This window comes from Triturus cristatus, chromosome 7 (genome assembly GCF_964204655.1).
Source record: "Triturus cristatus chromosome 7, aTriCri1.1, whole genome shotgun sequence".
Classification (NCBI taxonomy): Eukaryota; Metazoa; Chordata; class Amphibia; order Caudata; family Salamandridae; genus Triturus; species Triturus cristatus.
Genome location: NC_140590.1, coordinates 1,692,828,106 through 1,692,851,834, shown reverse-complemented (window position 1 = coordinate 1,692,851,834; position 23,729 = coordinate 1,692,828,106). Strand labels below are relative to the sequence as shown.

Genomic DNA, 23,729 nt, shown 5'->3' with positions numbered 1-23,729 from the left:
CCTGCTGTCCATGTGACCGAGCAGAGATGTTTACACTCTGCAGGTCATAGGTCATTGTTTGATACCATAGACATTGCCAGACGGCAGTGAGCTCCACTTCTCGTAAGTCACCTGATTTCCTCTAAAATAGCCCAATTTTAGGTTTTTCTTTCTCCCGATTGCTCAATCCTGGAAACTCCCTCTCTCCCCTGCCAGATCCCACCGCCTCTCCCCCTTCTGCCTGCACTGCTCCGGCCTGCGGGAGGGGGCGCCCCTGCTTCTGTGTTGGGCTGCCGTGCACAGCTGTGCTCCCAGATGTGGCCAGCGCTGGACGAACCAGCAGGAAGACGGGACTCGCCAGACCCGAAGGCCCCTGGGGCAGAGAGACGGCGCCTCGGAGACCCGGAGGAAGGGCAGGTGAAAAGGGGCCAAACTCTGGGATGGGAGCAGGGGGTGGGAGGTAGCAAGACGAGTCCGGGGCATGGTCAGCCACTGCCACGGTTAAGATCAACTTGTAAACCAACTAGTAAAATAGCTTTAATTGGAGGTAATCCTGCATATTGTTAGAGTGAACTCGATTTGGGGTAATGTTTACTTTTACTGCATGTGTGTGTGTTTTAGCCAGCGCGCAACTGGCCCCATACCCTGCAAATAGATAATAATGTTGATTTCTTTTTATAGTGCTTCGTGGCGCACTTTACCATTTTAAGCGCTTTACACAGCGGGTGTCGATAATGTCCAGACGGTCCTCTCCATCAGGAACGTGGCTGCTGGTAGAGATGCTTCGTGTAACTCGTAGGCGGCTATTTCAACATCTAATAGGAAAGCGCCGTTGCATAAAGCGCTACACAGCTTTTTGTGCAAACCCTGGTCCTTTTCTCGAGAGTAGCTCAGTGGGTTGATACCTCCAGTGAGTGACCTCCGGTAACAGGTTCCAATTATGCTCAATAGCTCAGTGGGCTAGTACCGCGGCTGCACAATTCTGTACTGACCCCGTAGACCACACGGAGAGGCCTACTCAGTGATTCATCTTTCCAAGGCCATTAACATACCTTTGAGGCGGATAGTAACAGAGCAGGTTCATTAAGTGCCAATGGACACCAGTTTATTCCGTGCACTTCAAGAATGTGTAATATCAGTATTAGCAAAGGCTGCTTACGTCATTTCCGCCGTGTTGTTTTTGCTACTAATATTGTTTGCAATCACATGGAAGTGGTGTTTTGCTTGGTTTTTAGAAAGCAGGTGTCTGATTTTCTTGCTGCGGTGTTTTCTATTTTGCATATTCAACTTACTCAGGTGACATTATGACGCTGTGACGTCGCAGTGTGACGTCAGTTCCAGTTGCCCTCGCAGTCTGTAAGATCTGAGAGAATCTGACGTCAAACTGTGAGACTGCTGCTGGCTCATGACGTCACATAATGAAATCGCTACAATAACTCCGCATTAGAATATGCTACCACTGCGAAGACATGACGTCAGTCTGTGCATCACTTCGGGAACCTGACGTCAGGCTGTGACATCACTGCAGACAATGGCACCATTTCAAGAATTTGCATTAGACTCTGACAGTGCTACCAATTCTTCAGGAACCCACTTTTGGGCTGTGACACTGCTTTAAACTCTGATATTTTTACACAAACTTGACACCAGGCTGTGCCAAGTGGTGGCTCCTCCGCTAAGGCGGGGAGCGTCGCCCCACTGCTTCAACTGCAACCTGGAGACAAAAAAAAAATTAGAATAACTTTCTGTTATCATTTTATTTTTGTATCCAGCTTGCAGTTGAAGCCAAGTTCTTTGGGCGTGGCGGGGCTGGGCTCCACTATCACAGAGAGGAGGAGTAGTGGTTGCACCTTAAGTGCGCATGACGGTTTGGCCGGCAGTCTGGGCACCATGTGCACTTTGCATGTTCTCCACCAGACGACCAATCACAAGGCTGCTGTAAGGCAGCGTCGTGATTGGCCAGGGGATTCTGGGAGGCTGTGTGCTTCCTGCTGTAGAGAGGACGGAGGAGAGGCAGCGGCCGGCGGTATTAAGGTAAATGCATTTTTTATTTTTTTGTCCCCCGTTTCCGTTTCCCCACCTCCACCCCTCGCCCTACCAGCCCTGTTCGGTAGCAGCCGTTACTGGCTGTGACATCCCTGCGGGAATCCATTCGTACGCTGTATCATCAGTCTGGCAACTGGGCGTCCGATTGTAGCCTATTACCAAAAAGTCTCCCCTACAAGCAACACCTTGCGATTAACAGGTATTCGCTGTGTACCTTTAGTTCTGAGAGGATTTTCAGTAGTAATCTCTTTAGTTCAAAATTATTATCTCGATTATTAAAAACCTTTCTCAAATTTTATTTCGTTCTTGCAAGAATCTCAATATTTAACATGATCTTACATCCAGATCATATTTTGAGATACCCCCAAAGCACAATTCATGAAAACATCACAACAATACACAATAAATATAATATTGATTGGTTTTTATCATTAGTTTTTTGAAATAAGCGAGATCATATTTTTGAACTCATCACAGGCATGCACGTGTAGTAAATATTACTACTGAAACTCCTCTCAGAGCTAAAGGTACACAGGGAATAACTGCTAATCGCAAAATATAGCTTGATGGAGAAAACATTTTGGTAATAGGTTAAATGCACCAGGCCCCTCTTCGGCTGTTTGAAGGGTTACTCTTCAAATGTGTGAATATTAGATCCGATTGTAGCCTCTGCAGGATGAATGCAGCCGATGAAGTGACAACAGAAACCTAGAATTACACTGTGACGTGTATCCATTAACATGAAAGTGATTATGAATTCACTTCAGGGACCATGTATTGGAGTATGACATCACTGCAGGAATCTGACCTCAGAAAATGACATCACACTCGGAAACTCATGTCAGACTGCGACAACACTTGAAGAACCTGATCTCCCAGAGTGACATCGCTCTAGGAAGCTAATGTCAGAAGGTGACATCCCAAGATCGACCTGACATTAGACTGAAATGTGAGTACAAGGCCCTTACGTGAGACCGTGAACCTAACCCCACTCTTTCATACCACTCCTGGAATCTAACAACACACTGTCATATTTCTCTAGAAATTTGACATCAAACTTTGAAACCATTTCTGGAGCCCAACTGACATCAGACTATGACATCACTCAGGGAAGAACCTAACCTCAGACCGTGATGTCACTCCGGGGCAGTTGGGCAAGAACAGAAACTACGCGGTATTACTCATTTGGTAGCTACAGGGATCCCTTTCAATATCTATTGCATCAGCAGGACTTTGGGGCACATTTGCTAGTTTATAGCGCCAAGGTTGCTGCGCTGCGTTGCGCTATGAGGAGACCGCTTTGGAGAGCCGCATTTAATAAAGATACAGCGCTGCAGCTCTATTCCCTATTCCTCAGCGCTAGCCTCCAATCAGGCTGCCTAGCACCATGCACGGTGCAAAGGTGTGTGCGTGATGTCGGGCACAGGCTTTGTACTGGACAAATAGGCTTCCAATGTAAAATAGTGTTAGTAGACATACTTTAAAACATTTCCGACTTTGTATGTGTGCTGTGCAGTGCAGTATATTTGCAATGTTTGAAAAGTCAGGGGAAATTGAACATTTCTTCTTGTTAGCGCCTGCCTAAAGGAGGCGGTATTTTGTGATGCAAAGTTCTGTGTGCCATTTCTAGTTGATAGGACTTTCCATAAAAAACATGGGTGGTAGCGTGGGAGTGCCTATGTGCCACGCGTGGGATGCCTCTTGACTCAGAGTAACACAAAGCAGGGCTATGCACTACTGGTGGTAGATCTGGGGCTATTTTACAGTGCAAAAAACGTGTGGGAAAGTAAATACTTCATCAACACTTTGCACCACGCTTTGTGGCTTTGCGGCAATGCAAAGTGCTGATAAATGTGCCCCTTTATGCTTAGAGAGGAGATGGGCAGGAAATACTTAAGCCAAGAAAGCTGAGCAGATGCGACATTACAAAAACTCTGCCCCGTAAGTGAAAAAAAGAAAAGGGGTAAACCATTTTGCTACTTTTCAGGTGTGATTTGGCACTGACTCACTGAAGTGAACACTTTTGCATAGGTCCCTAGTGCAGAAACGTTTTTGCAAAATACAAGAATGAGAACATGGATTGTGAGATCATTTCTGATTATGCGCAGCTTGAATTTCACTCAGAAATCATTTTACACATGAGATAATTAAAAATAGAAAGCCTAGTCCATGAACATTCCTTTTCTTTTTAGGTTGAGCCTACCAGACAGCACAAGCTCTGGTTGAAAACGACCTACCGTGGCCTTACCAAGTACTTGCAGGGGCTTACAGCCTGCTCATTGTTTGCCATTGGTTGGCTTTATTGTCACTCTCATATGCTTTCTTCTTATTTGATGGCTTTCCTTGGTAATCTAGTGTTTGTTCCACCTCAGAAACATAGCCTCTTTACCATCCTCTTCAATCACTGACATGTCTTTCCTCTGCTCACTTTAAAGGAACTACTTTTATCTTTTTCTTTAAGTACTCCATTAGAGTGCATGTATTTTCTTTCTGTCTCTCGCGTGCTGCTCTCTCAAATTTTAGAATTTGATAAAATGGCTTATATGTCTTCAGTTTTTTTAAGTTTTCCCAACTGCTTTTTTGGTAGGAGGCAATATTTTGCACCCGAATGTTTAAAAATGATTTTAAGTTCTGTAGACTCTAGGGGGCATATTAACAACAGCCAGCGATAACTATCGCTGGCCGTGATTAGCGATAATTATATTATCGCAGGCTATCTCTGGTATTTATCGCCCTGGTAGCGTGTTATTAACAACGCGTTACTCCAGGGTGATAACAATTCCAGAGATAGCGAGGTTATCGCCCTTTTGCAGGGAACATCGCTGGTTTTTCAGCGATGTTCCCTGCAAAAGGTCGATAACCTTGCTGATACGACCCACAGGGTCGTATCAGCATAATCCACCCCCTATGTTAGGGATGGATAAGTCAGGATTTTAGCAGATGTTAGTTTTTGGAGAAAACAGCGGTTTTCTCCCAAAACTAACGTCTGATATAATGCTGGGGCAGCCTTGTAAATATCGCGATGTGCACATCAGCGATATTTGCAAGGTTGTACTGCCCAGTGACGCCCACTTTGCATCTCATTAGAGATGCAAAGGGAGGCGTCTGGAAAAAGGGTGCTAACATGCGATTATGCATGTTAGCACCCTCTTGTAAATAGGGCGATAGTTTTATCTCCGCTTTTTTGGCTTTTAAAGCCAAAAAAGCGGAGATAAAGCCCTTGTTGATATGCCCCTTAGTAACCTTTGCAATATTTTTGCTGAGAGTCACTGTACATACAAAACACCCTCAATGGAGGAATGTGTGTCCATTTCCTTTGACATCTTTTCCCATAAATGAGTCAAGCTAATACAAATTTGCACGCCTGAGTGCGTTCATCTCCATAATCTTGCATCTGCAAGTTGTGTTGTATTTTTTTAAAATCTAATGCAGCACAGACTGCATTTTTGAGTTCATACATTTCCCAGATATAATCAGGGCTTCACTTGCATTCAACTGGAGATTCTATTTTCCAAAACTGAGAAGGTTGGTGTGTAACAGTTCGAAAGAAGCCGTGCTCACAGTAGGGCATTAAGGAGATTAACAGCCTCCTCTTAGAACAGTGAAATGGCTTGGTCTTAACATCAACTCGAAGCGCCTTCCTTACAATGTTGCTTTTTACCATCTCTAGTTTTCCTCCACACCTCTTGGCGTATTTCTATTTATTTATTTTATGGTTTCTATAAAGCACATGGCTACTCAAAACTGGGCTTCCCAGAGCTAAAAGTATCCTAACCTGAAATATGTTGCTCTAAATGGGCTTAAACAACCATGTTTTCACAACTTTTTCCTAAGTTAAGCCTCACCAGGAGTGAGCACAACTGATAGGGCAGAGAGTTCCAGAGTCTGGAGGCCAAATTTGAGAAGGAACGACTTCCTTGTCTCATTTTGTGTATTCTGGGAATGGAGGCGAGCTTGCCATTTGTAGATTGCAGTTGTCTCGGGGGCATATATGGTTTGACCAAATGCCTACGGAAGCCGGTCCAGTGTCTTGGCCTCTCGTCAGTTTGCCACTGATGAATAAAACTGGAAGAAACTGATTTTGACTTACATCCAGCTCCATCTTTTAAATCTGAAAAGTGGAGACAAGTGTTTTCTCCACAATTTACTATGCAAACACCCCAAACATAAGGAGAATTCGTTTGTGCCACTGCCTGTTGCTGTGCAAATGGGGCTTGATCCATTCTCGATCAACTTTGCAACAAAAATGCTTCAAATCGACTTTCCCTGCACTGTATTTTAGCACCAAGGTCAGGGCCGGCTTTAGCGCTGGTGGCACCCTGTGCGACAATGTTTGTTGGCGCCCCCCCCAATGACTACCTCCACCACGGATTCTCTCACTAGCACCCTTTAACATTGACCAAGTCTCCATAACCACTCTCTCTCAGATGCATTGCATTAGTTATATTGCGCCACTCATACCAGTGTAGGGTGTCCGAGCACTTTGCATCACACACACATTACACAGAGATAATCAATAAGAAGTGTGTAAATCAGTGTATGGGAAATGTTACATAAGCCAAAGGAGTAAGGGGCACATGCATCAAGGTAGGCTTTTGCGATTCCTTAATTGTGATTATTAGGGAATCGCAATTAAGGAATCGCAAAAGCCTATGCATGTAAGAATCGCAAAAAAAATAGCGATTCCTAAACATTCCTTAATTGCGACTCGCAAATTGCGACTCGCAATTAAGGAATGGCTTCCCATTCATTCCAATGGGCCTAAAGGCCCATAGGAATGAATGGGAATTATATGTGCGACTTGCGAGTACCCAATAATTTCTCGCAAATTGTGCATGCAATTTCAAGGGTGCAAAGGTGCCAAAAGGACACCCTGTTGCACCCCTGAAATTGTAATGTGCACCCATGTTGTGCACACAAATGCCCCAAGGGCGTGTGTGTGTTAACATGTAACTTTGAAAAATGCACTTTAGTGCATTTGTCAAAGTGTTTGCAAATCACCGACCAGTTTTTTTTCCCGGTAATTTGTGACCCCTAATAGCGAAATCGCTATTTTAAATTGCTTCTAGCATTGCATTTAAGGAATCGCAATTTGCGATTCCTTAAATGCAATCGCAATTTGCGAATTTTGCATTTGGGATGATGCATCCCAAATGCAAAAATTCCGGTCACAAAGGGGCAGATTCTGAGAATCTGCCCGTTTGTGACCGGTTTTTAGTTTGATGCATGGGGCCCTAAAAGTGTAGGAGTCACATGTCATCCATACTGGTGAGCAGTATAGTTTAAGAGTGCTTGGTGTGGAGAAGCACAAACTCAGAGTCAAAAAAGAAACAGCATATTTGGGAGTTTTCTTTAATAATAAGAATCGATTTCTAGCCAAATTAACTCTTTTGCAACATTAATCAAAGTTCTAATGTATATTTTGCAGTGTGTATGCAGTTCTATGATGAAAGTTAATAGCTCACTGTTGAATATTAGGACTGTAAGTTATAAATTGCAAGTAACAAAAGGATGTCTCTTTGAAAGCAGTAACCCGCTGATCTGTTTACATCATACACACTCTGTAATCTACTTGGTTGGTACACGTTCTTTGCAGCAGGCATAATAACCCTCTGCACTAACTTCACCAAAGTCAAAACCTCAACTATACAAAATGCTGATCTCTCTCCAGGAAGAACATCAATCACAGGAGTTATTTTGACATTTTTGTGTGGCCTGGTAATTGCAGATGAAAGGAATGCTGCAGCAGGTGCTTTAAAAACATAATTAACTTGCAAACACGGTGCCCCCAGGAAGTCAGCACCCGGTGCGGTGGCACCGTTCGCACCCCCCTAGAACCGGCCCTGACCAAGGTAATGTCTTTCCACCGCATCCCTAACCCTCTCACATGTGCAGCCAGAGAGATCAGTGCACACAGAATGGCAAGTCACAAGAAGCATGACAAAACAACCACTGACAAAGCCAATAGGTTGGCGGCAAATGCCAGACCCATTGATTTTGCCAATGCTTGTTTTTCCTGGAATATGAGTTCTGGTTCTACAGTGATCAGAATCTTATTTTCGGACCTATTTCTAGCATAATCTCAATTGCAGGTATCTAATTCAGACATTTACCAGCTCTAGAGGAAAGCAGTTAATTGATAAATACAATTTATCATTTGTTCCTACATCATTAGAAAAGCCGATCTTTAGAAAAACAAGAACATTTTGGCACAAAACAAAGTAACCATAAACTTTTATATTCTGTTGAGGAAAATCTTTCCAATTTCTTTGCGTACAAAGTTATCAGGAGCCGGAGATGCAAGTAAAAAGACTCTGTTTAGGTCTGGCATTAGCCAAGACCATTTGATTTTACTAAAATTATATGGGCCTCATTTATGAAAAGTGACGCATCGCTGTGAGAAAACAGCGATGCGTCACTTTTCATTGCGCCCTCCTTGCGACACCAATGATGTATCATATTTATAGTATGACGCATCATGTCGCAAGAGTTACAGAAAAGTCAGTATTTCTGACGTATCTGTAAGCGCAAAAGTGACGCAAGGGCTCATAAATAAGACCCACAGTATACTTAAAGGGGCTTTCATCCTACACTCTTCATCTATTGCTCTTTTGTTGTGTTATTCACATTTTTCATCCACACTTTACATGATACAGCATCGTGTGATGTTCAGCCCACTTCAGCTATTGGCTAAATTCACTATGAGTGACAGCATTCTGCTTTTTCCCTAGGTGCACGTCTGCACACACAGTGGTTCCCATCTGTGCATGGACTGCTGTGGCAATGTGTGTTTTTGATAAAATCAGCCTTATCTACTCGGCCACATGTAATGCCCTTGCACAAATGTGCCAAATCTTAGACCAGGACAGTGATACCAGGAAAAATCATGTGTCCGAAATCCATACTGGGCTAGTTAACATGTTGGGAAATTACTTAAATCCCTTGACTTCCAGGAAAAAGAGAACCGCAATGGCACTCTCCTGGTTTAACCATGAATGCAGAAAGGCAAAATTAGCCCTATTGGCCACATTAAAATCTGGCGATAGGAAAGCGGTCGCTATGAGTAGAATTAAATATAAGCAGACCGTAAAAGTGGCAAAGCAGAATTGGGAATACGATAAATGGGAGGACATTAAAAGAGCTCTTATTAAAAAAGACATGAGAGAATTTTGGGCAATTGTCAGATCAGAATCAAAGGAAGGCTGTATAGCCGATGATCCCAATATTGCATCGAGTCAATGGGTTGATCACTTCCAGAGTTTGTATGCTCCGTTGGCCCCCACTACTGAGGCTCCATCCCCCCCTGATGCGATTAACGAAGTCACTGATAGTATAACTCCCAGGGAGGTAGAAAAGGCCGTAAACAGACTTCCAGTAGGAAAGGCTCCTGGCCTTGACAAGATTCCTGGGGACCTTTACAAGCATAAACCCGAGGTGTGGATACCATACCTTTGCTTACTTTACAACGCCATTCTTCACGGTGCCCCCATTCCGAATACCTGGGCAGGCGCAGAGATAGTCCCGGTTTTCAAGAAGGGCTCCCCCCTCTTGCCTAGCAACTACCGCCCGATCAGCCTGATTGACGTCAGCCAGAAGCTCTTTGCACGTATTATTCTAGATCGAGTGCAAGCCTGGATGGACGAAAAACGAATACTAACCCCTTACCAGGCTGGCTTTAGAGAGAAGGCATCCACGGTGGACCAACTTTTACGACTACAACTTCTTTATTGGAAAACCGTGAGGGTAGAGGGTGGCAGCCTCTACCTTATCTTCGTCGATCTCAAAGCAGCTTTTGACCTAGTCCCTCGGCAAACTTTGTGGGCGGTCCTGGCTGAGATGGGGATGCCTGCCTGCCTTTTGGGGATTATAAAACGGCTCCATAATGACAATTTCGCCCAAGTCAGGTGTGGTAAGTGGGGCAATTTGACCCCAAAGTTCCCAGTTAACCGTGGAGTAAGACAGGGATGCGTCTTGGCCCCAACCCTATTTTCTCTCTATACTAATGCATTAGTGCCCCACCTGAGGGGAGTTAAGGACATCGATGCCCCCAAACTTAACAACGAGCAGGTGGTCGCACTAATGTTTGCTGATGATACCCTCCTGGTGTCTAAATCCCCTATGGGGATTCAACGTGCCCTCGATAGTTTCTCTGATTTTTGTTCCCAGAGAGGCCTTGAGGTTAATTCCTCAAAAAACAAAATTTATGATATGCAACCCGCCCAAAAACAATGGTCCAAACCCTTCTCTCAATGGTGTCACACTGGATAGGGTTTCAGTCTTTGAATATCTTGGTGTCACACTTTCGGATAGGATGGAATGGGGTCCCCAGCTAGCAAAAGCTAAATTACGACTCACGCAGACTTGCGGTGGGATCCTTAAAATATATAGAGCTTCCATCTCAAAACCGATAGCACCCACCATTGAGATATACAAAGTACAAGCACGGGCTGCATCTCTCTATGGGGTTGAACTATGGGGGCACTGCTTAACCGGAGACATTGGGAGATCAGAGAACTCGTTCCTAAGGTCGTTATTGTCCTTACCACCCAGCACTCCCCTTATTCCACTTAGAATGGACCTGGGAGTAAGGTCTATCCAAGACGAAATTGCTTTAAGGCCACTACTGTATTGGCGCAGGCTGTGGGCAACTCCAGAGCTAGTGGATTATCAAAACGATTTAAAATCGTTAATGACCCCTCGTGGTATAGATAATATACCGTGGCTTCTTTATATCAAAAGGGAGCTTATTAGATTAGGGTTTCCCGCACTATGGCACCATCCTGAAACACACGCCCCTACACTCTCTAGAGCTGAATTGGTAAATGCATTTTGGTTAAATAATAAAAATATGATGCTAACCAATAATAAATTAGGCTCTCTGACCACGGACTTCTTTAATATCAAAGAAGATTTCAAAATAGAGCCAGTTCTAGACCTGATGGAGCCTAATGCCTCTAGAAAACTATATATGCAATTCAGGTATGGAACATTGCCTTTGAGAGCCTTCACAGGGAAGTGGTCGATAAATAATCTCCCTGACTGTCCAACCTGTGGAGCCCCTAGCGAAACTGATCTACACGTTCTCTTTTTTTGCCCCACATACAAAACTATCAGAAAACGTTGGCTTCGTCAACTCTGTAGGAATTTGGGGACCATACATTGTAAAGTTGCCTACAGAATCTTGAAGACAGACACAGCATTACCTATAGTCTTTTCGCTATCATGCTTCTGGTATGCTGTGTGGCGAAGGAGAAGTTCCCTTTTATTGCCGAACTTGCCGGTATAATGTATTGTTTTTATGACATTTTAATCTTTTAAACTTTTACCTACTGTTTTAATGAATTAACTGGCAACCAATCTAATCTTTATTGTACTTACTTTCTATGTACTGTAATAATTTCTTTTTTTTTTTTTTTTAATGATTGTATGTCTTTGTGGATTGCTTATCTTTTATGGTCTATGACCGAAATAAAGATTATTTTGAATTGGAAAAAATTGGTTTTTGAGACTTAAAAATAATTCAGCATTAGACAATATGTCTTACATTGATGAAGGCCCAGCAGCTTCTCCTACAATGAAGTTTTGCAAAAGTAATGCCAAAATAAGCATTGCAAAGCCAAAATGCTGGAACCCAACACTACAGCATGTCTAGTTTTCCCCCCATCATTTTGACTTTAGCCTCAATGGCTCTATTTTGTGCTCTGATGCTTCAATTAGATTATGTTGGTTCAGTACAGGCTGAAGGCTCAAGTCTGGCTGTGAGAGTCTTATCTCTTTCAGTTATCACATCTTTGAATTTTGTGCAGATGCCCATTGTGCTACCAACTTTGTGAAGAGAGGCAGATTTCCAGTCAAACAGAGTAAAGCTTGTCCAGCTTCCTGCTTTGTTTCAAAACTGTCAAAACAGAATCCTCATGGCTGTCCCTCTAATGGTCCAGACTCATGGAAAAGAAAGTCAGACAGTTTCACATTGCCAGACTATTGAAGGACTTTCAGAAGGGTGTACTCGTTTATTTTGGATTCACATTTCCATTCTATAATTGACGGTCCTCTTGTAAACATAACATAAGTATTTGTAAAGCACACGTTCACCCCAGCAACAGGGCATCTTGGTGCTGAATAACAGATGCATATTGTTACCCAACTCAATGGTACTCATTTTATCGACCTCAAGTGGATGAAAGGCTGAGTGGACCCGCTGGGATTAGAACCTGTGACCATGAGGTCGAACACAGGCCCCTGCAGTGGATGCATTAGTCCACTGAGCCACCAGACCCAGCAAAGTAAAGAACCTCCTGACAGAATGGATGCATCCTTCAAGCGCAGCGATTCAGAGGCCTATTCGCAAACGTCATTTTACATGTGAGTAAATCTGCTCGTGTAAAGCTAGCCTTATACTTTGGAGTAATTTTACTACTTAGGGCTATTCGCCATTTCCAAGTGTAAAGTTACTACACTTACATGTTCCCGCCTACTGAATCAATCAGAAAAAAGACAAATACGACGCAAAGGTCTCACTAGTAGTAACTTTACGAGCATATTAGACGTTCCACACACTTGTTGGAGACCACCACAATCCTGGAGGAGAGCTCCTATCAGTAAAGTTTAAGGAAAATGATAATGTTTATTAAGGTTTTTTAAAAAAAAGCAACTACATTTTTATGTTAAATGTTAATGTAAATTAAATTCACATATTTATATAAAATTAATGTGTACAAATGTAAAAAAAAATGCTAGAGCACTACTAACTTAATTTTGAATTATATATATTGGTAATTCAAGCATATTAAATTGAAATATAATTTTTTAAAGAGTTAGTAAAAAAATCCCACCTAAAGTAAAATGTTTATAGCTATTGATTATATACTAAAAGTTCCTAAACATGTTGTATAGCATTACTTTAAATTATTCTCTTAAATAAAGTTATTTATTTTTATATATAAAAGTTTTATAAAAATATTCTATAATAAAACACAATTAATTTTTTATATTTAATTTATTAAACAATAAAATACATATATATATTTTTAAAACATGTAAATACATTAATTTTAATATAATTTCTCACAGGGTTTTATTTTAAGTATCTACCTCCCTTATTTTGAATTGGATGGTGTTGCTGTTTCAGCCGTTGACCAAGTGCGGTGCAGGTCTGACTGCAGGTCTGAGCTGGAGTACATTTACTACTGTTTTGGGTCATTTTTGGCCGTAGTAACTATAGAAGAGCAGTTTGTGTATCGCCACCTTTTCATCTCCTTCTGGAGCAGCTTAAGCCAAAAAGGGAGGAAACAAACCCCCCAAAGCAATGATTGCAGGACCAATGGTTTTGCTAAACCAGTGTGCAAGGAGCCCGGAAAATGAAGCTGTAACCAGAACTCATCCAAATATAGACAGCCGCTCCCGGCTCGCGGAACTGACAAGTCTTTCTGAGAGCACGTCAATGGCTGCCAAATGTCTCTCAAAGTCTGAAAGGATTGGAGGGGGACCAGGTAGAATTGGCAGAATGCATGGTGCTCGTGAAAGCCCGAGACTTAGCAACAGAAAGGAAGCAGCGTTGCAGGCATCAAATCCAGTAAGATCAATCGAATAACAATGTAATAGGAATTGAAAGGTGTATTTATCATGGCTGATCCGAGCAGCAAGAAAGAGGAAGGACTTCAGCTACCAAGATGGTTTATATGATACAAAGGACTGTGGTTTGTAGATGACATTACATGCATAATCTGAAGCCTCCGGTCCTGACAAAGAATCACCAAAGCTGTGTAGCATACACAAAAAGTCACGGGTTCAACCAGAATTGAATGCCACTTCAGACAAATAGTTGTTGAAGGGGGTTACCAAAAAAGCCAGTGGCTCAAGGGAAATGACCCAAAATCCACACTCTGTTCATTGACAAGGCATGAGTTCTTTGGACTAATGAGGGGAGTGAAGGGCAGTCTAATAGGAGCAGGCCATGTGCTTGCGAAAGGCCCTCCACTGCAGAGAACAGCTCCATATCACACAGCTGTGATCTGCTCTGAAATGCATGTGTGTGTGTCTGTCAATTGAACATTGAGAGCTGAGTCACAATGCCGGGGTAACAGTAGCAGGGGTTCAACTCCTAAGTAAGTGCTCAAAGATGGGCACCCATAGAGTGGGGATGATATCGTCTTCTCTTTTTCAGAAAAACTAGAACGCTGGGCATTTGTTTTCAAGGATTTGAAATCTGGCTGGTCCACTCAGCCTTTTATATCTTTGAGGTTGATAAAATGAGTACCATGGGTAACAATAAACACCTGTTATTCAGTGCCAAGATGCGCCATGGGGACATGTGCTTTACAAATACACGTGTTATGTTATGTGTTTAAAATATGGTTTACTGGGAATGCTAAGTAAATATGAAGTAGGAAATAGATAACAACCACCATAGGGAAAGGGACTTTAGTTAATAGTAAGTAGCGTAAATACAGGAGAAAAAAAAGCATAAATTGCTACCTAAAAAGTCACAGGACAGCTTTCAACATCTGTGCTTGAGCCAATATATATTGCCCACTGCTAGACATGTCATCCTTAGAGGGGTCTTCCCTAAAAATGCTTTGCCTGCTTACCTCCTCTATATGCTGTATATTTTTGTTGGCCTCAAGACTCTGAGCACTTTACCACTGCTGACCAGTGCTAAAGTGCATGTGCTTCTCCCCTAAACATGGTGATGTTGGTGCATACCAAACTGGCAGATTTCGTTTACTCATAAGTTCCTTGTAAAGTGGAATACCATATACCCAGGGTCTGTAACCCAAATGCTACTACTGGACCTGAAGCATTGATTGTGCCACCCATACAACCTAGCTTTTCAAACCTGTCTCAGTCCTGCCATTGCAAGGCCTGTGCATGCTGTTTACTGTCATTTCCACTTGGCATTTAAAACCACTTGCCAAGCCTTAAACCCCCCTTTCATTACACATAAGTCATCCCTAAGTTAGGCCCTAGCTAGCCCTAAGGGCAGGGTGCTGTGTAAATAAAAGGCAGGACATTTACTTTCAAGTTTGTATGTCCTTGTAGTGACAAACACCCAAAGTTGTTTTTCACTACTGTGAGGAGTACTCCTCTCATAGGTTAGCACTGAGAATTCCTTAATACACTTTTCAGCAGTAATTCCTGATTAGAAAGGAGTAGCTGCATCATGTTTCATATTAACTTTGAAATAGTATTGATTAATACTCTTTATTGGTAAAATTGGATTTAAAATTACTATTTTAGAAATGCCACTTTTAGAAAGTGGACATTTCTCTGCTTTTACTGCTCTGTGTGCCTTGCAGTCTGACTCCAATACACGCCTCGGGTGGGTGACAGCGACACTTTGTGTATTCACTCTAAACAGCCACAAACACAGAAACGGAGGGTGTGACAGAGAACTCATCTGCATTCATCTGCATTCCTAGGCAGGGAGAGGGGGGAGCTGACACTTACACCTGAATAGGCAGTGTCCTGTTTCCCAGCCAAAGAGCTGATTGCCCCCTACTGATAGTCTGGAGCCAAGGGGACCTGTGGACTTCAAGGACCTACTTTGAAGTCGGCACAACTGGGTATAAGGGCTGGGCCTCTGACCTTCCCTAGACTGTACACTACTGGACCTGTGAAGAACTCTGTCAGGAGTAAAGACTGCTGGGCTACAAGGATTGCCACTCTGATTGACTGCTGCTATGGAAGAACTGCTTTTCTGAGTTGTTATGCTGTCCTGCTGCCCAATAATCTCTGCCCTACTGAGGGCAGGGACTAGAACCCAGAGTGACTCCAAGTGCTTGCAGGCTTACCCCTGTTCTGAAGTCTCAAGGCCATCAAAAACTTCCTTCAACCCTGCAACAGCACTTGAACTCTGCCATCTGTGAGTCCTGCCCTGCCAAGTGGTGCCAATCCAGTCCTAGGCCCTTGAAAGGGAGTTTCAGCTGTAGAGAACAATCAAAATCGATGCAGTGATGACTTTGCGCCGATCAGAACTCATGCATTTCCTTTCGAAGCCAACACAGGAGCTGATCGATGACATTGCTTAGACTGAATGCGCGGCTTGACGACGATGGACAGTGCACCTCAACGCCAATGCATCACCTGCATCAAAAGGGGTTCGTCGATGAAGCTTTCATTGCCTGCGCAGATCGGAAAAAACACATTGAGTCTTCGAATTTGACGCTTCCTCCATCCAAGGTACTTTTTCAGCGGGATCTGCATGAGTCCTGCAGCCATCCTGTCCTCCATCGTGGATGGCCTACACTTTGGATTTGGATTCACCCCGGTCCAGCACGACGTCTAGTTTAAAAATTCATAACTACGGTTCAACTTATTGGATTTTTATCATTTGGGTTTGTTTTGTTCATAAAAATATAATATAATCTCCGAATTCATTGCACACATTAGTGCAGGGTTTTGTTAACCATATGGACAGCTTGGACTTACGCACTAATTTTAAAAAGTGTTTTATAATGTCGTGTGGTCCCAAGAAACATCAACTTAGCTCAATATCGGTGGGTAATCAGAAGCTAATGAGCACCAGTACTTTTTCTTATTTTGTGGTCTTTTCTGCGAACGGCTCCTGGATTGAGCATATGGCTCACTCCAGGAGCAAGTTCTCAAAGGCCATCAACACGATTATTAGTCTCCCTCTCCCAAAGAGAACAGGGGCTATTTTAGCCATTTAAAATGTTTTAAAGTCCCAATGCGTGCCAACAGCCACATATGGTGCTGAGGTTTGGGGCTTTGCCAAGAGTACCTGCATCCAACAGGAAGAGAACAGATTTTGCAGGAAGTTGTTAGGCGTCCCAATCTCATCACCACAATATACTTGCCATAGGGAACTCGATCTAAATTTTAATGAGGATTTTATCAGGACCCGCCCTGCCCTTTTTTGGTTATCGGCTGCATCCCTAACAGAGCGATTATGAGCGATTGCATGGGATGTGTGAAAGGGAAGGACATACCATGGCTGTCAGGGGTGTATCAGAGCCTAAGTAGCGTTAACCAGGGAAGAATCTTTTTGGATCCCAGCACACCAATGACCACGAACAAAAATGAGCTTAGAAGTGCGCTTTATTCGTTATATAGAGCAGAAAGGATAGAAAGGGAATCTAAAAAATCTCTTGTTCAGAGCTACATGGCTATTGAAAATATTGAAAATTCTGTACACCCGCTGGCTAACTACATTACTCTGCCCATGAGCCGTAGGGAGAGGAGCCTTTTGTCTCGTTTAAGCTGGCACTATTAAATTTGTATTATGTTTTCCTCTTTGCCACCACTCTGACCTTGATCTTATACCCTGTCCGTATGATGGTCAGTGTGGCCAATCTATTTTACATTTTTTGTTCTTTTGCAATTATTATTTAAAGTATATCAAGTGGCTTTTAACTCTGTATTTTAAAAAGCATGTTCCCATTAGTCTGGAAAACACCTATTTGAGGCTACTCCCCCTGGATGATGAAGAGCTGGTCTTTCGCACAGGCACCTACTTGAGAATTGCAGTTCGTGCACGCCGTATGATGTCTAAAGCTTGAGCTTTATCTTCTGATGATCTCTATGAATTTAAAGTCTATTGTATATTGTTTGTCGCCAATGGTTTTAATGGTTTTTATCATGACTCTCTTTGTATTTTCTTTTAAATTTGTTTGCTGTTGTGCTGTGCTTTTATGGATACAGTGCTATCCGAATAAAGTGTTTTTTGAACCTTGAACCTAATCTATTTGTCTACCCAGTGCGGAGTATTTTCATGGTGTTTTCATAGTGTTACTATGTGTTGCACAAATAATTTACACATTGCCTGTTTAGATAAGACTGACTGCTCTGTGCTAAGCTACCAGAGGGCGAGCACAAGTTATCTTTTAGTATGTTTCTAGCTTACTCTGACTAGAGTGGTAGTTCCTGCTTGGACAGGGTGCATACTCTGACAGCCAGAAACCCCAGTTCTAACATCCACCTAGCAAAAAAGGGTTCACATGGAGTTAAACAATAGACATAACTCTTATTGGAAAATTATTTGGTGCTTAAATAGGAAACTTATTATGAGAAGTACTGACGTCTCACCGTATGAAATTCTTATGAATTTATAGAAATTGCTACTATTACGGAATCACTTACAAACAGTATGATGTTGAGTTAGCATCAATATCCCTTTGTGGATCTCTGAAAGGTTCTTATCTGGTAAACTTAATTTAAAAGGCAGTAGACTGGAATTGGATATAGGTTTTGGAGTGTAACTTAGGATCTATGTGGTATGGGGCAAAGTTTACATACTGAGATATCAGTACAAGGTTAAAATCCCGACTCATCCACTTTATTACATTGTGTGATCCTAGGCATGTTAAAATGTTAATGTTAAAAATGACTTGTAAAGCGCACGTACACCGGGTGGTTTCATGACGCTGTTAAAGGCTCTGCATGCTACCAGTGGAAACACTAATTTTAGGCTTGTGTAAATAGCCACGTTTTAAGGGACTTTCTGAATTGCAAAAGATCAGTGCAGGACCGGATTTCCTATGGGAGGGAGTTCCACATTTTGGGGGCAAGTGTTGCAAATCTGCGGCCTCCCTGACGTACCCGTTTAAATGCAGAGGTGGTGAGGAGTGAGAGGTGAGAAGAGCGTAGGTTACGGGAGGGAGTGTGCCTGAGTATCAGGCTGTTAAAAAATTTGGGAATATTGCCATGCAGGGATTTCAAGATAAGGCAGCCCACCTTAAAAGCGCAACGTTGAGGAATAGGAAGCCAATGCAATTTCCTCAGCAGAGGGGTTGCAGGTTGCCACAAAGAGTGTCCAGGACAGCTAAGATTACAGTTTCAGTGGAGTGAACGGCCGAAACCCTGCCTGATAAGAGTTGAGGTATTTAGATTCCTCCAAGAAGTTGGACACGCATTTAACTACGTGGGCCTCTAGTACCTTTGCCAGAAACGGGAGCAAGGAAATGGGATGGTAGTTAGGCAGAAGCACGGGATCAGCTCCAGGTTTTTTCAGGAGGGGGACCACTATGGCTTTCTTGAAGGCCATAGGGACTTGGCTAGAAGAAAGTGACTTGTTCAGTAAGGCGAGTGCAGGGCCCTGGTAGACTGAGAGACAGTCTTTGAGTATGTGAGGTGGGCAGCAGTCAGAGGGCGCTCCTGATTTAACTTTCACTAGGAGCTCCTGAAAGATCTCGGTGCTGATGGTGGGGAAGCAGCTGAGTGTGCAATTGTTTCTGTGCATGGCAACAGAGTTCAGCATGGGGGGGTGCTTAGGAATGCTGGCTTTGATGGTGGTGATTTTTTCAATTAAATAGTCATTTAGTGAGTCGCACAGTGCTTGGGAGGGGGCGTAACCTTTGAGAGGATTCTGTCTGGGTTGGACAGTTTATTCATTATGACAAATATTTCTTTAGCGCTTTTATTGGAATTGAGAATGCGCATGGAGAAGTGGGCAGCTTTAGCTGCGAGAATGGCCTTCATATATACTTTCCGGGCTGTGGTATACAGAACTTTTTTTGTGTTAACCGATGTTTTTAGTGTAACTGACCTTCACATGTAAGTCATGCTCCCTCGTCGCTCCTAGAGACTCCCCCAGTAGCAGCCAATCCCGCTGTGCGAGGGCGGAGCTGTGGGCGGGGACCGGAGTTAAATGCAGCCCGCAGCGCGGGGGATCTTCATTAGGCTATCTGTGCTATTAGAACGCTACTTGTAGGCTCTGCCAAAAAACGCTACTTTTTAAAATTTGTTTTTAAAGAACTGCACCTTTGGAATTGTTTTACAGTGTTTACCGATGTTTTTAGTGTAACTAACCTTTGCATGTAAGTCAGCTGTTCCGGCTCCCTCGTCGCTCCTAGAGACTCCCCCAGTAGCAGCCAATCCCGCTGTGCGAGGGCGGAGCTGTGGGCGGGGACCGGAGTTTAATGCAGCCCGCAGCGCGGGAGATCTTCATTAGGCTATCTGTGCTATTAGAACGCTACTTTAAGGCTCTGCCAAAAAACGCTACTTTTTAAAATTTGTTTTTAAAGAACTGCACTTTTGGAATTGTTTTACTGTGTTTACCAATGTTTTTAGTGTAACTAACCTTCGCGTGTAAGTCGGCTGTTCCGGCTCCCTCGTCGCTCCTAGAGACTCCCCCAGTAGCAGACAATCAATCTGTGCGAGGGTAGAGCTGTGGGCGGGGACCGGAGTTAAATGCAGCCCGCCGCGCGGGAGCTTTCATATATACTTACCGGGCTGTGGTATACAGAAATCTTTTGTCAGGAGAATATTCCTGTCGCCACTGCCTCTCTAGTTGGCGCAAGGCTAGTTTCTGAGTTTTAAGTTCAGTAGAGAACCATCTCTGGGCATCAGCACGTCGGGCTAATTTAACTTTCCTAAGGGGTGCGTGCTTGTTACTGGCCTCAAGAAGCCATTCAGAGAGGTTCGCTTCAGTGGCATTGATGTCGGTGTCCAGGGACGGGGCTGTACTGGTCAGGGTGTCAAGGAAGTCTTTTTTATTGATGGCGTTCCATTTCCTAGCAAAGCCGCCTTCGGCTGTGCTAATTTTCGCGATGGTCGGGAGTACGAGCATAAATTTTAATAAGTGATGGTCAGACCAAATGCAAGGAGCAATTGTGGGGAAGGATGTAATCTGGCCGCTAGTCCAGACTTGGTCCAGGATGTGCCCTTTCAGATGGGTGGGGGATAAGACCTGTTGGGTGAAGTTTAAGTTGGTAAGAAGATCAGATAGCTCAGCAGATTGTGGTCCTTCGTGAGGGTCATTGTACCAATGATTAAAGTCGCCCACGAGGAGGACCTTGGCATGATCAATGACGAGTTTTGCCATCTGTTCGCTGAGTGATAGGGGAAAATGAGACATTTGGTACGGTGGCCTTTAGACTAGTACACAGACAAAGTTGTCGGTGGTGGATTCAAGTTTGATTACTATGTTCTCCACCTCCTTGAGGGAGAGACAGGTCAGAGAGCTGAACCTGAAATTATTGTGAATAATGGCTGCAACCCCTCCCCCCCAACCCCCCGGTTTACCCGACAAGCGGTTGGCATGAATGATATAGTAATCTGGGGGTAACGACACCAGCATATCAGTGGCGGAGTCAGAGGTGATCCATGTTTCGGTCAACAGTAGAATATAAGGTTTGTAAGTGAGCAGAAGGAGGAAGATATCAAGCTGGTGCTTGACAAGGGAACGTGTATTGAGATAATAGATTGATAGGGGCGCGGGCCAAAGTTAAGCCGGGCACTGCGAGGTTTGCCTGGGGGTGGTCAAGTTCTGTATCTCTGGGAATGCGCTCCTTTTAATAAGAATTTCTTGCTCAGAGATCAGAGACAGTCTTTCACGGGTGAGGTTTAGATGAGTGGAGTGCATCAGTTTAAGGGTTTCCGAGGGGTATGTAATAAAACAGGCGTAATGTCTGGCGCCTGGGCCCGGATGGGCATTTCACATTATTTCCCTATGCCTTCATCCATTCGACTATCAGGCATTTGGAACTAGCTGGAGACAATTCAGTTTGCGGTGCATAGATTTTACTATATAAGAAAAAGCATTTATTCCTGTGCAGCCAGGGCACACCTTTTGATTCCCACCGATGTGAGGACGTCTTTTTCACCCACAAAAGCCGCATAGCTCCCAAGGCTGAGAGCAGGGTCTTCCAGGGTCGCTAGCGGGGCATACAAGGAATGCTGCAGCCAGAGCTTTTCACTAAACTACACTAGAGAGAGTGCAAAAGGAGGATGCATTTAGCACTTTACACACTATACATCCTCCATCAGCAAGTCATCAGTGCTCTCTGCATAAACTGATGCACCTCTCTACAATGTACTCTAGGGGTAAGTGCTCAGCCACAAGAATGGCATGTCACTCCAAAGGATAGGCTGTGAGTGAGGACAGATTGTACTACAGCTGTTTTCCCAGTCTCCTGTCCTGTTTTAAAGCAAGAGTGTCCTGCACCTCTCCATGATTGGCTAACTTTACTGCTCCTCTGCCCTTCTGGTACCTGTGCTGTGTGTGTGAGGGCAGTGGTGGCTGGCATGTCAGGAGGGTGGTGGGCGGGGGGAATAATAAAAGAAAAAAATATATAAAAATACAAGTAAAAAAAGAAGTAAACAAAAAACAATCCCACTTACTCTGGAGCAACGTCCTCCTTCTCGCTCGTGTCTTCTCCAGGCAGGCAGGCTGCAGGAAACTGCAGTAACCAATCCTGGTGCCGCTCTCATGCTGCATGAGAGCAGCACCAGGATTGGAAGGAGCAGCCTCTCTCGCCACTCCAGAGCACACCAGAGCCCTATGCTGTCTCCAACCAAGCTGTCTAGGAGAGCCGGGTTAGAGAGGTTTAAAATACGCATGTCTGGCTGGCCGTCGCAAGATAGCAGCCAAAAAGACATGTGCACCTTAAACTTAAAGTGCCCTGCCCATCACTGGTAGCAGCAGAAACCAGAAAGCCCTGCCCCCACCCTGACTTTTGGCTCGGGACGAGGTTTATCACAATAAAATGGTAAAAATGACATTTATTACCATTTTATTTTTCTATCACGGGAGCAATTTTTAAGTGGGGCGGCGCTCCTCCGCCTTAACGAAGGAGCCGGCCCTCTGTGAGGGGATCTTTTACTGCTGCAGTCAGTGCTACTACCCCAGTGTTCGGTGTGAGGAAAGGTTTGTAAGTGTGAGGGAGGCATGGACTGCTATATTTCATCTAATACCCATTCTCTATGTGAGGAAAACTTTTACAGTTGAACTTATTGCCAGTGCAGCAGAAGTTGTGTGTGTGTGTGTTTGTGTGTGAGGGAGCAAGCAGTACATCTGCCCGTGCTGTGCCCTTTTTGTGTGCATGAGGAAATCTGGCATTGCTGTTCTCTTTGTTGTACGGCATCTATTTTTCACTATAAAACAGGCCCAACTTTTGACATTGTCAATGCTTGTTTTACAGACACAGTGTTGCAACTTTGGCTGGAGGAGACAGGAGATCAGCTGGACCAGCGGATTGGGTCCATCTGGAGACATGAACTGGTAAGACCCCCAGGCCTTCTGTGCTCCCTTATATCTTCTCTTAACCTCAGGTCTCGAGGCCTCAACTTTCTATTTTACTCTAAGCCTCATTCATACTTCTCCCCACAGTGTTTTTCTTTTTTTCTCCCCCTTTTCCTCCAACCTTGCACTTCAGTACTCACCCTCCTCTTTCCATATCCATCTGAGCCCCTTTCAGGGGGCCACAAGACAAGCAGGGGTTACTTGTCTCAACACGGAGAGGTGTGGCCTTTTACTCCTGCTGTCCTGGGGCCTGATATACTATGGGCTCCTGAGTAACTGGGCCAAATACTACCCCTTCAGCACTTGACTCAGTGGTAGCGCAGGTCGAGCAGTCCAAGGCTGCTCATGGGGAAGGTAGGGGCCAGGTAGGCAGAGGCTCATGACTCAAAATACCCACAGTGACCTCAATAATATGATTGTCGAGTCTGATACTTACTTTTGGTATGAAAAGCAGCATTTATTATCCATGGAAACCACAGCACACTAAGTAATCCACACATTAGGTCTGTTAATGTTAGCGCCCAAGCACTGGTCTCAGCAGTTGTCTCCCGGTGGTTCCTCTTCCACCCTTCTCCTCCATGCTAACCACCATGTCCTTGGCAGGTCTACGATGTGACCTCACGAGTGATGCACATAGATATCTGGTTTGGCCTTGAAAGTTCAGCTCTTCAGGAGCTTGTAAAGTCACTAAAGGGTCTGTGGCCTTGGGACAGTCTTACCCAAA

At 43.9% G+C, this 23,729-nt stretch overlaps 1 protein-coding gene across 3 annotated transcripts in view; it reads left to right on the top strand.

Annotated features, from left to right (window-relative positions):
• The first annotated feature begins 240 nt into the window (after window positions 1–240).
• LOC146812781 (complement C1s subcomponent-like) overlaps window positions 241–23,729 on the top strand; it is an 89,764-nt gene continuing 66,275 nt past the window's right edge. For 2 of the 3 annotated variants that reach the window (XM_085619887.1, XM_085619886.1), the window contains exons 1-2: window positions 241–396; window positions 22,905–22,984. In XM_085619887.1, coding sequence (XP_085476013.1) covers window positions 295–396; window positions 22,905–22,984 — 182 coding nt within the window. In that variant the 5' untranslated portion in view covers window positions 241–294. The remainder of the gene's footprint in view (window positions 397–22,904; window positions 22,985–23,729) is intronic. The other variant, XM_085619888.1, reaches the window with a different exon arrangement.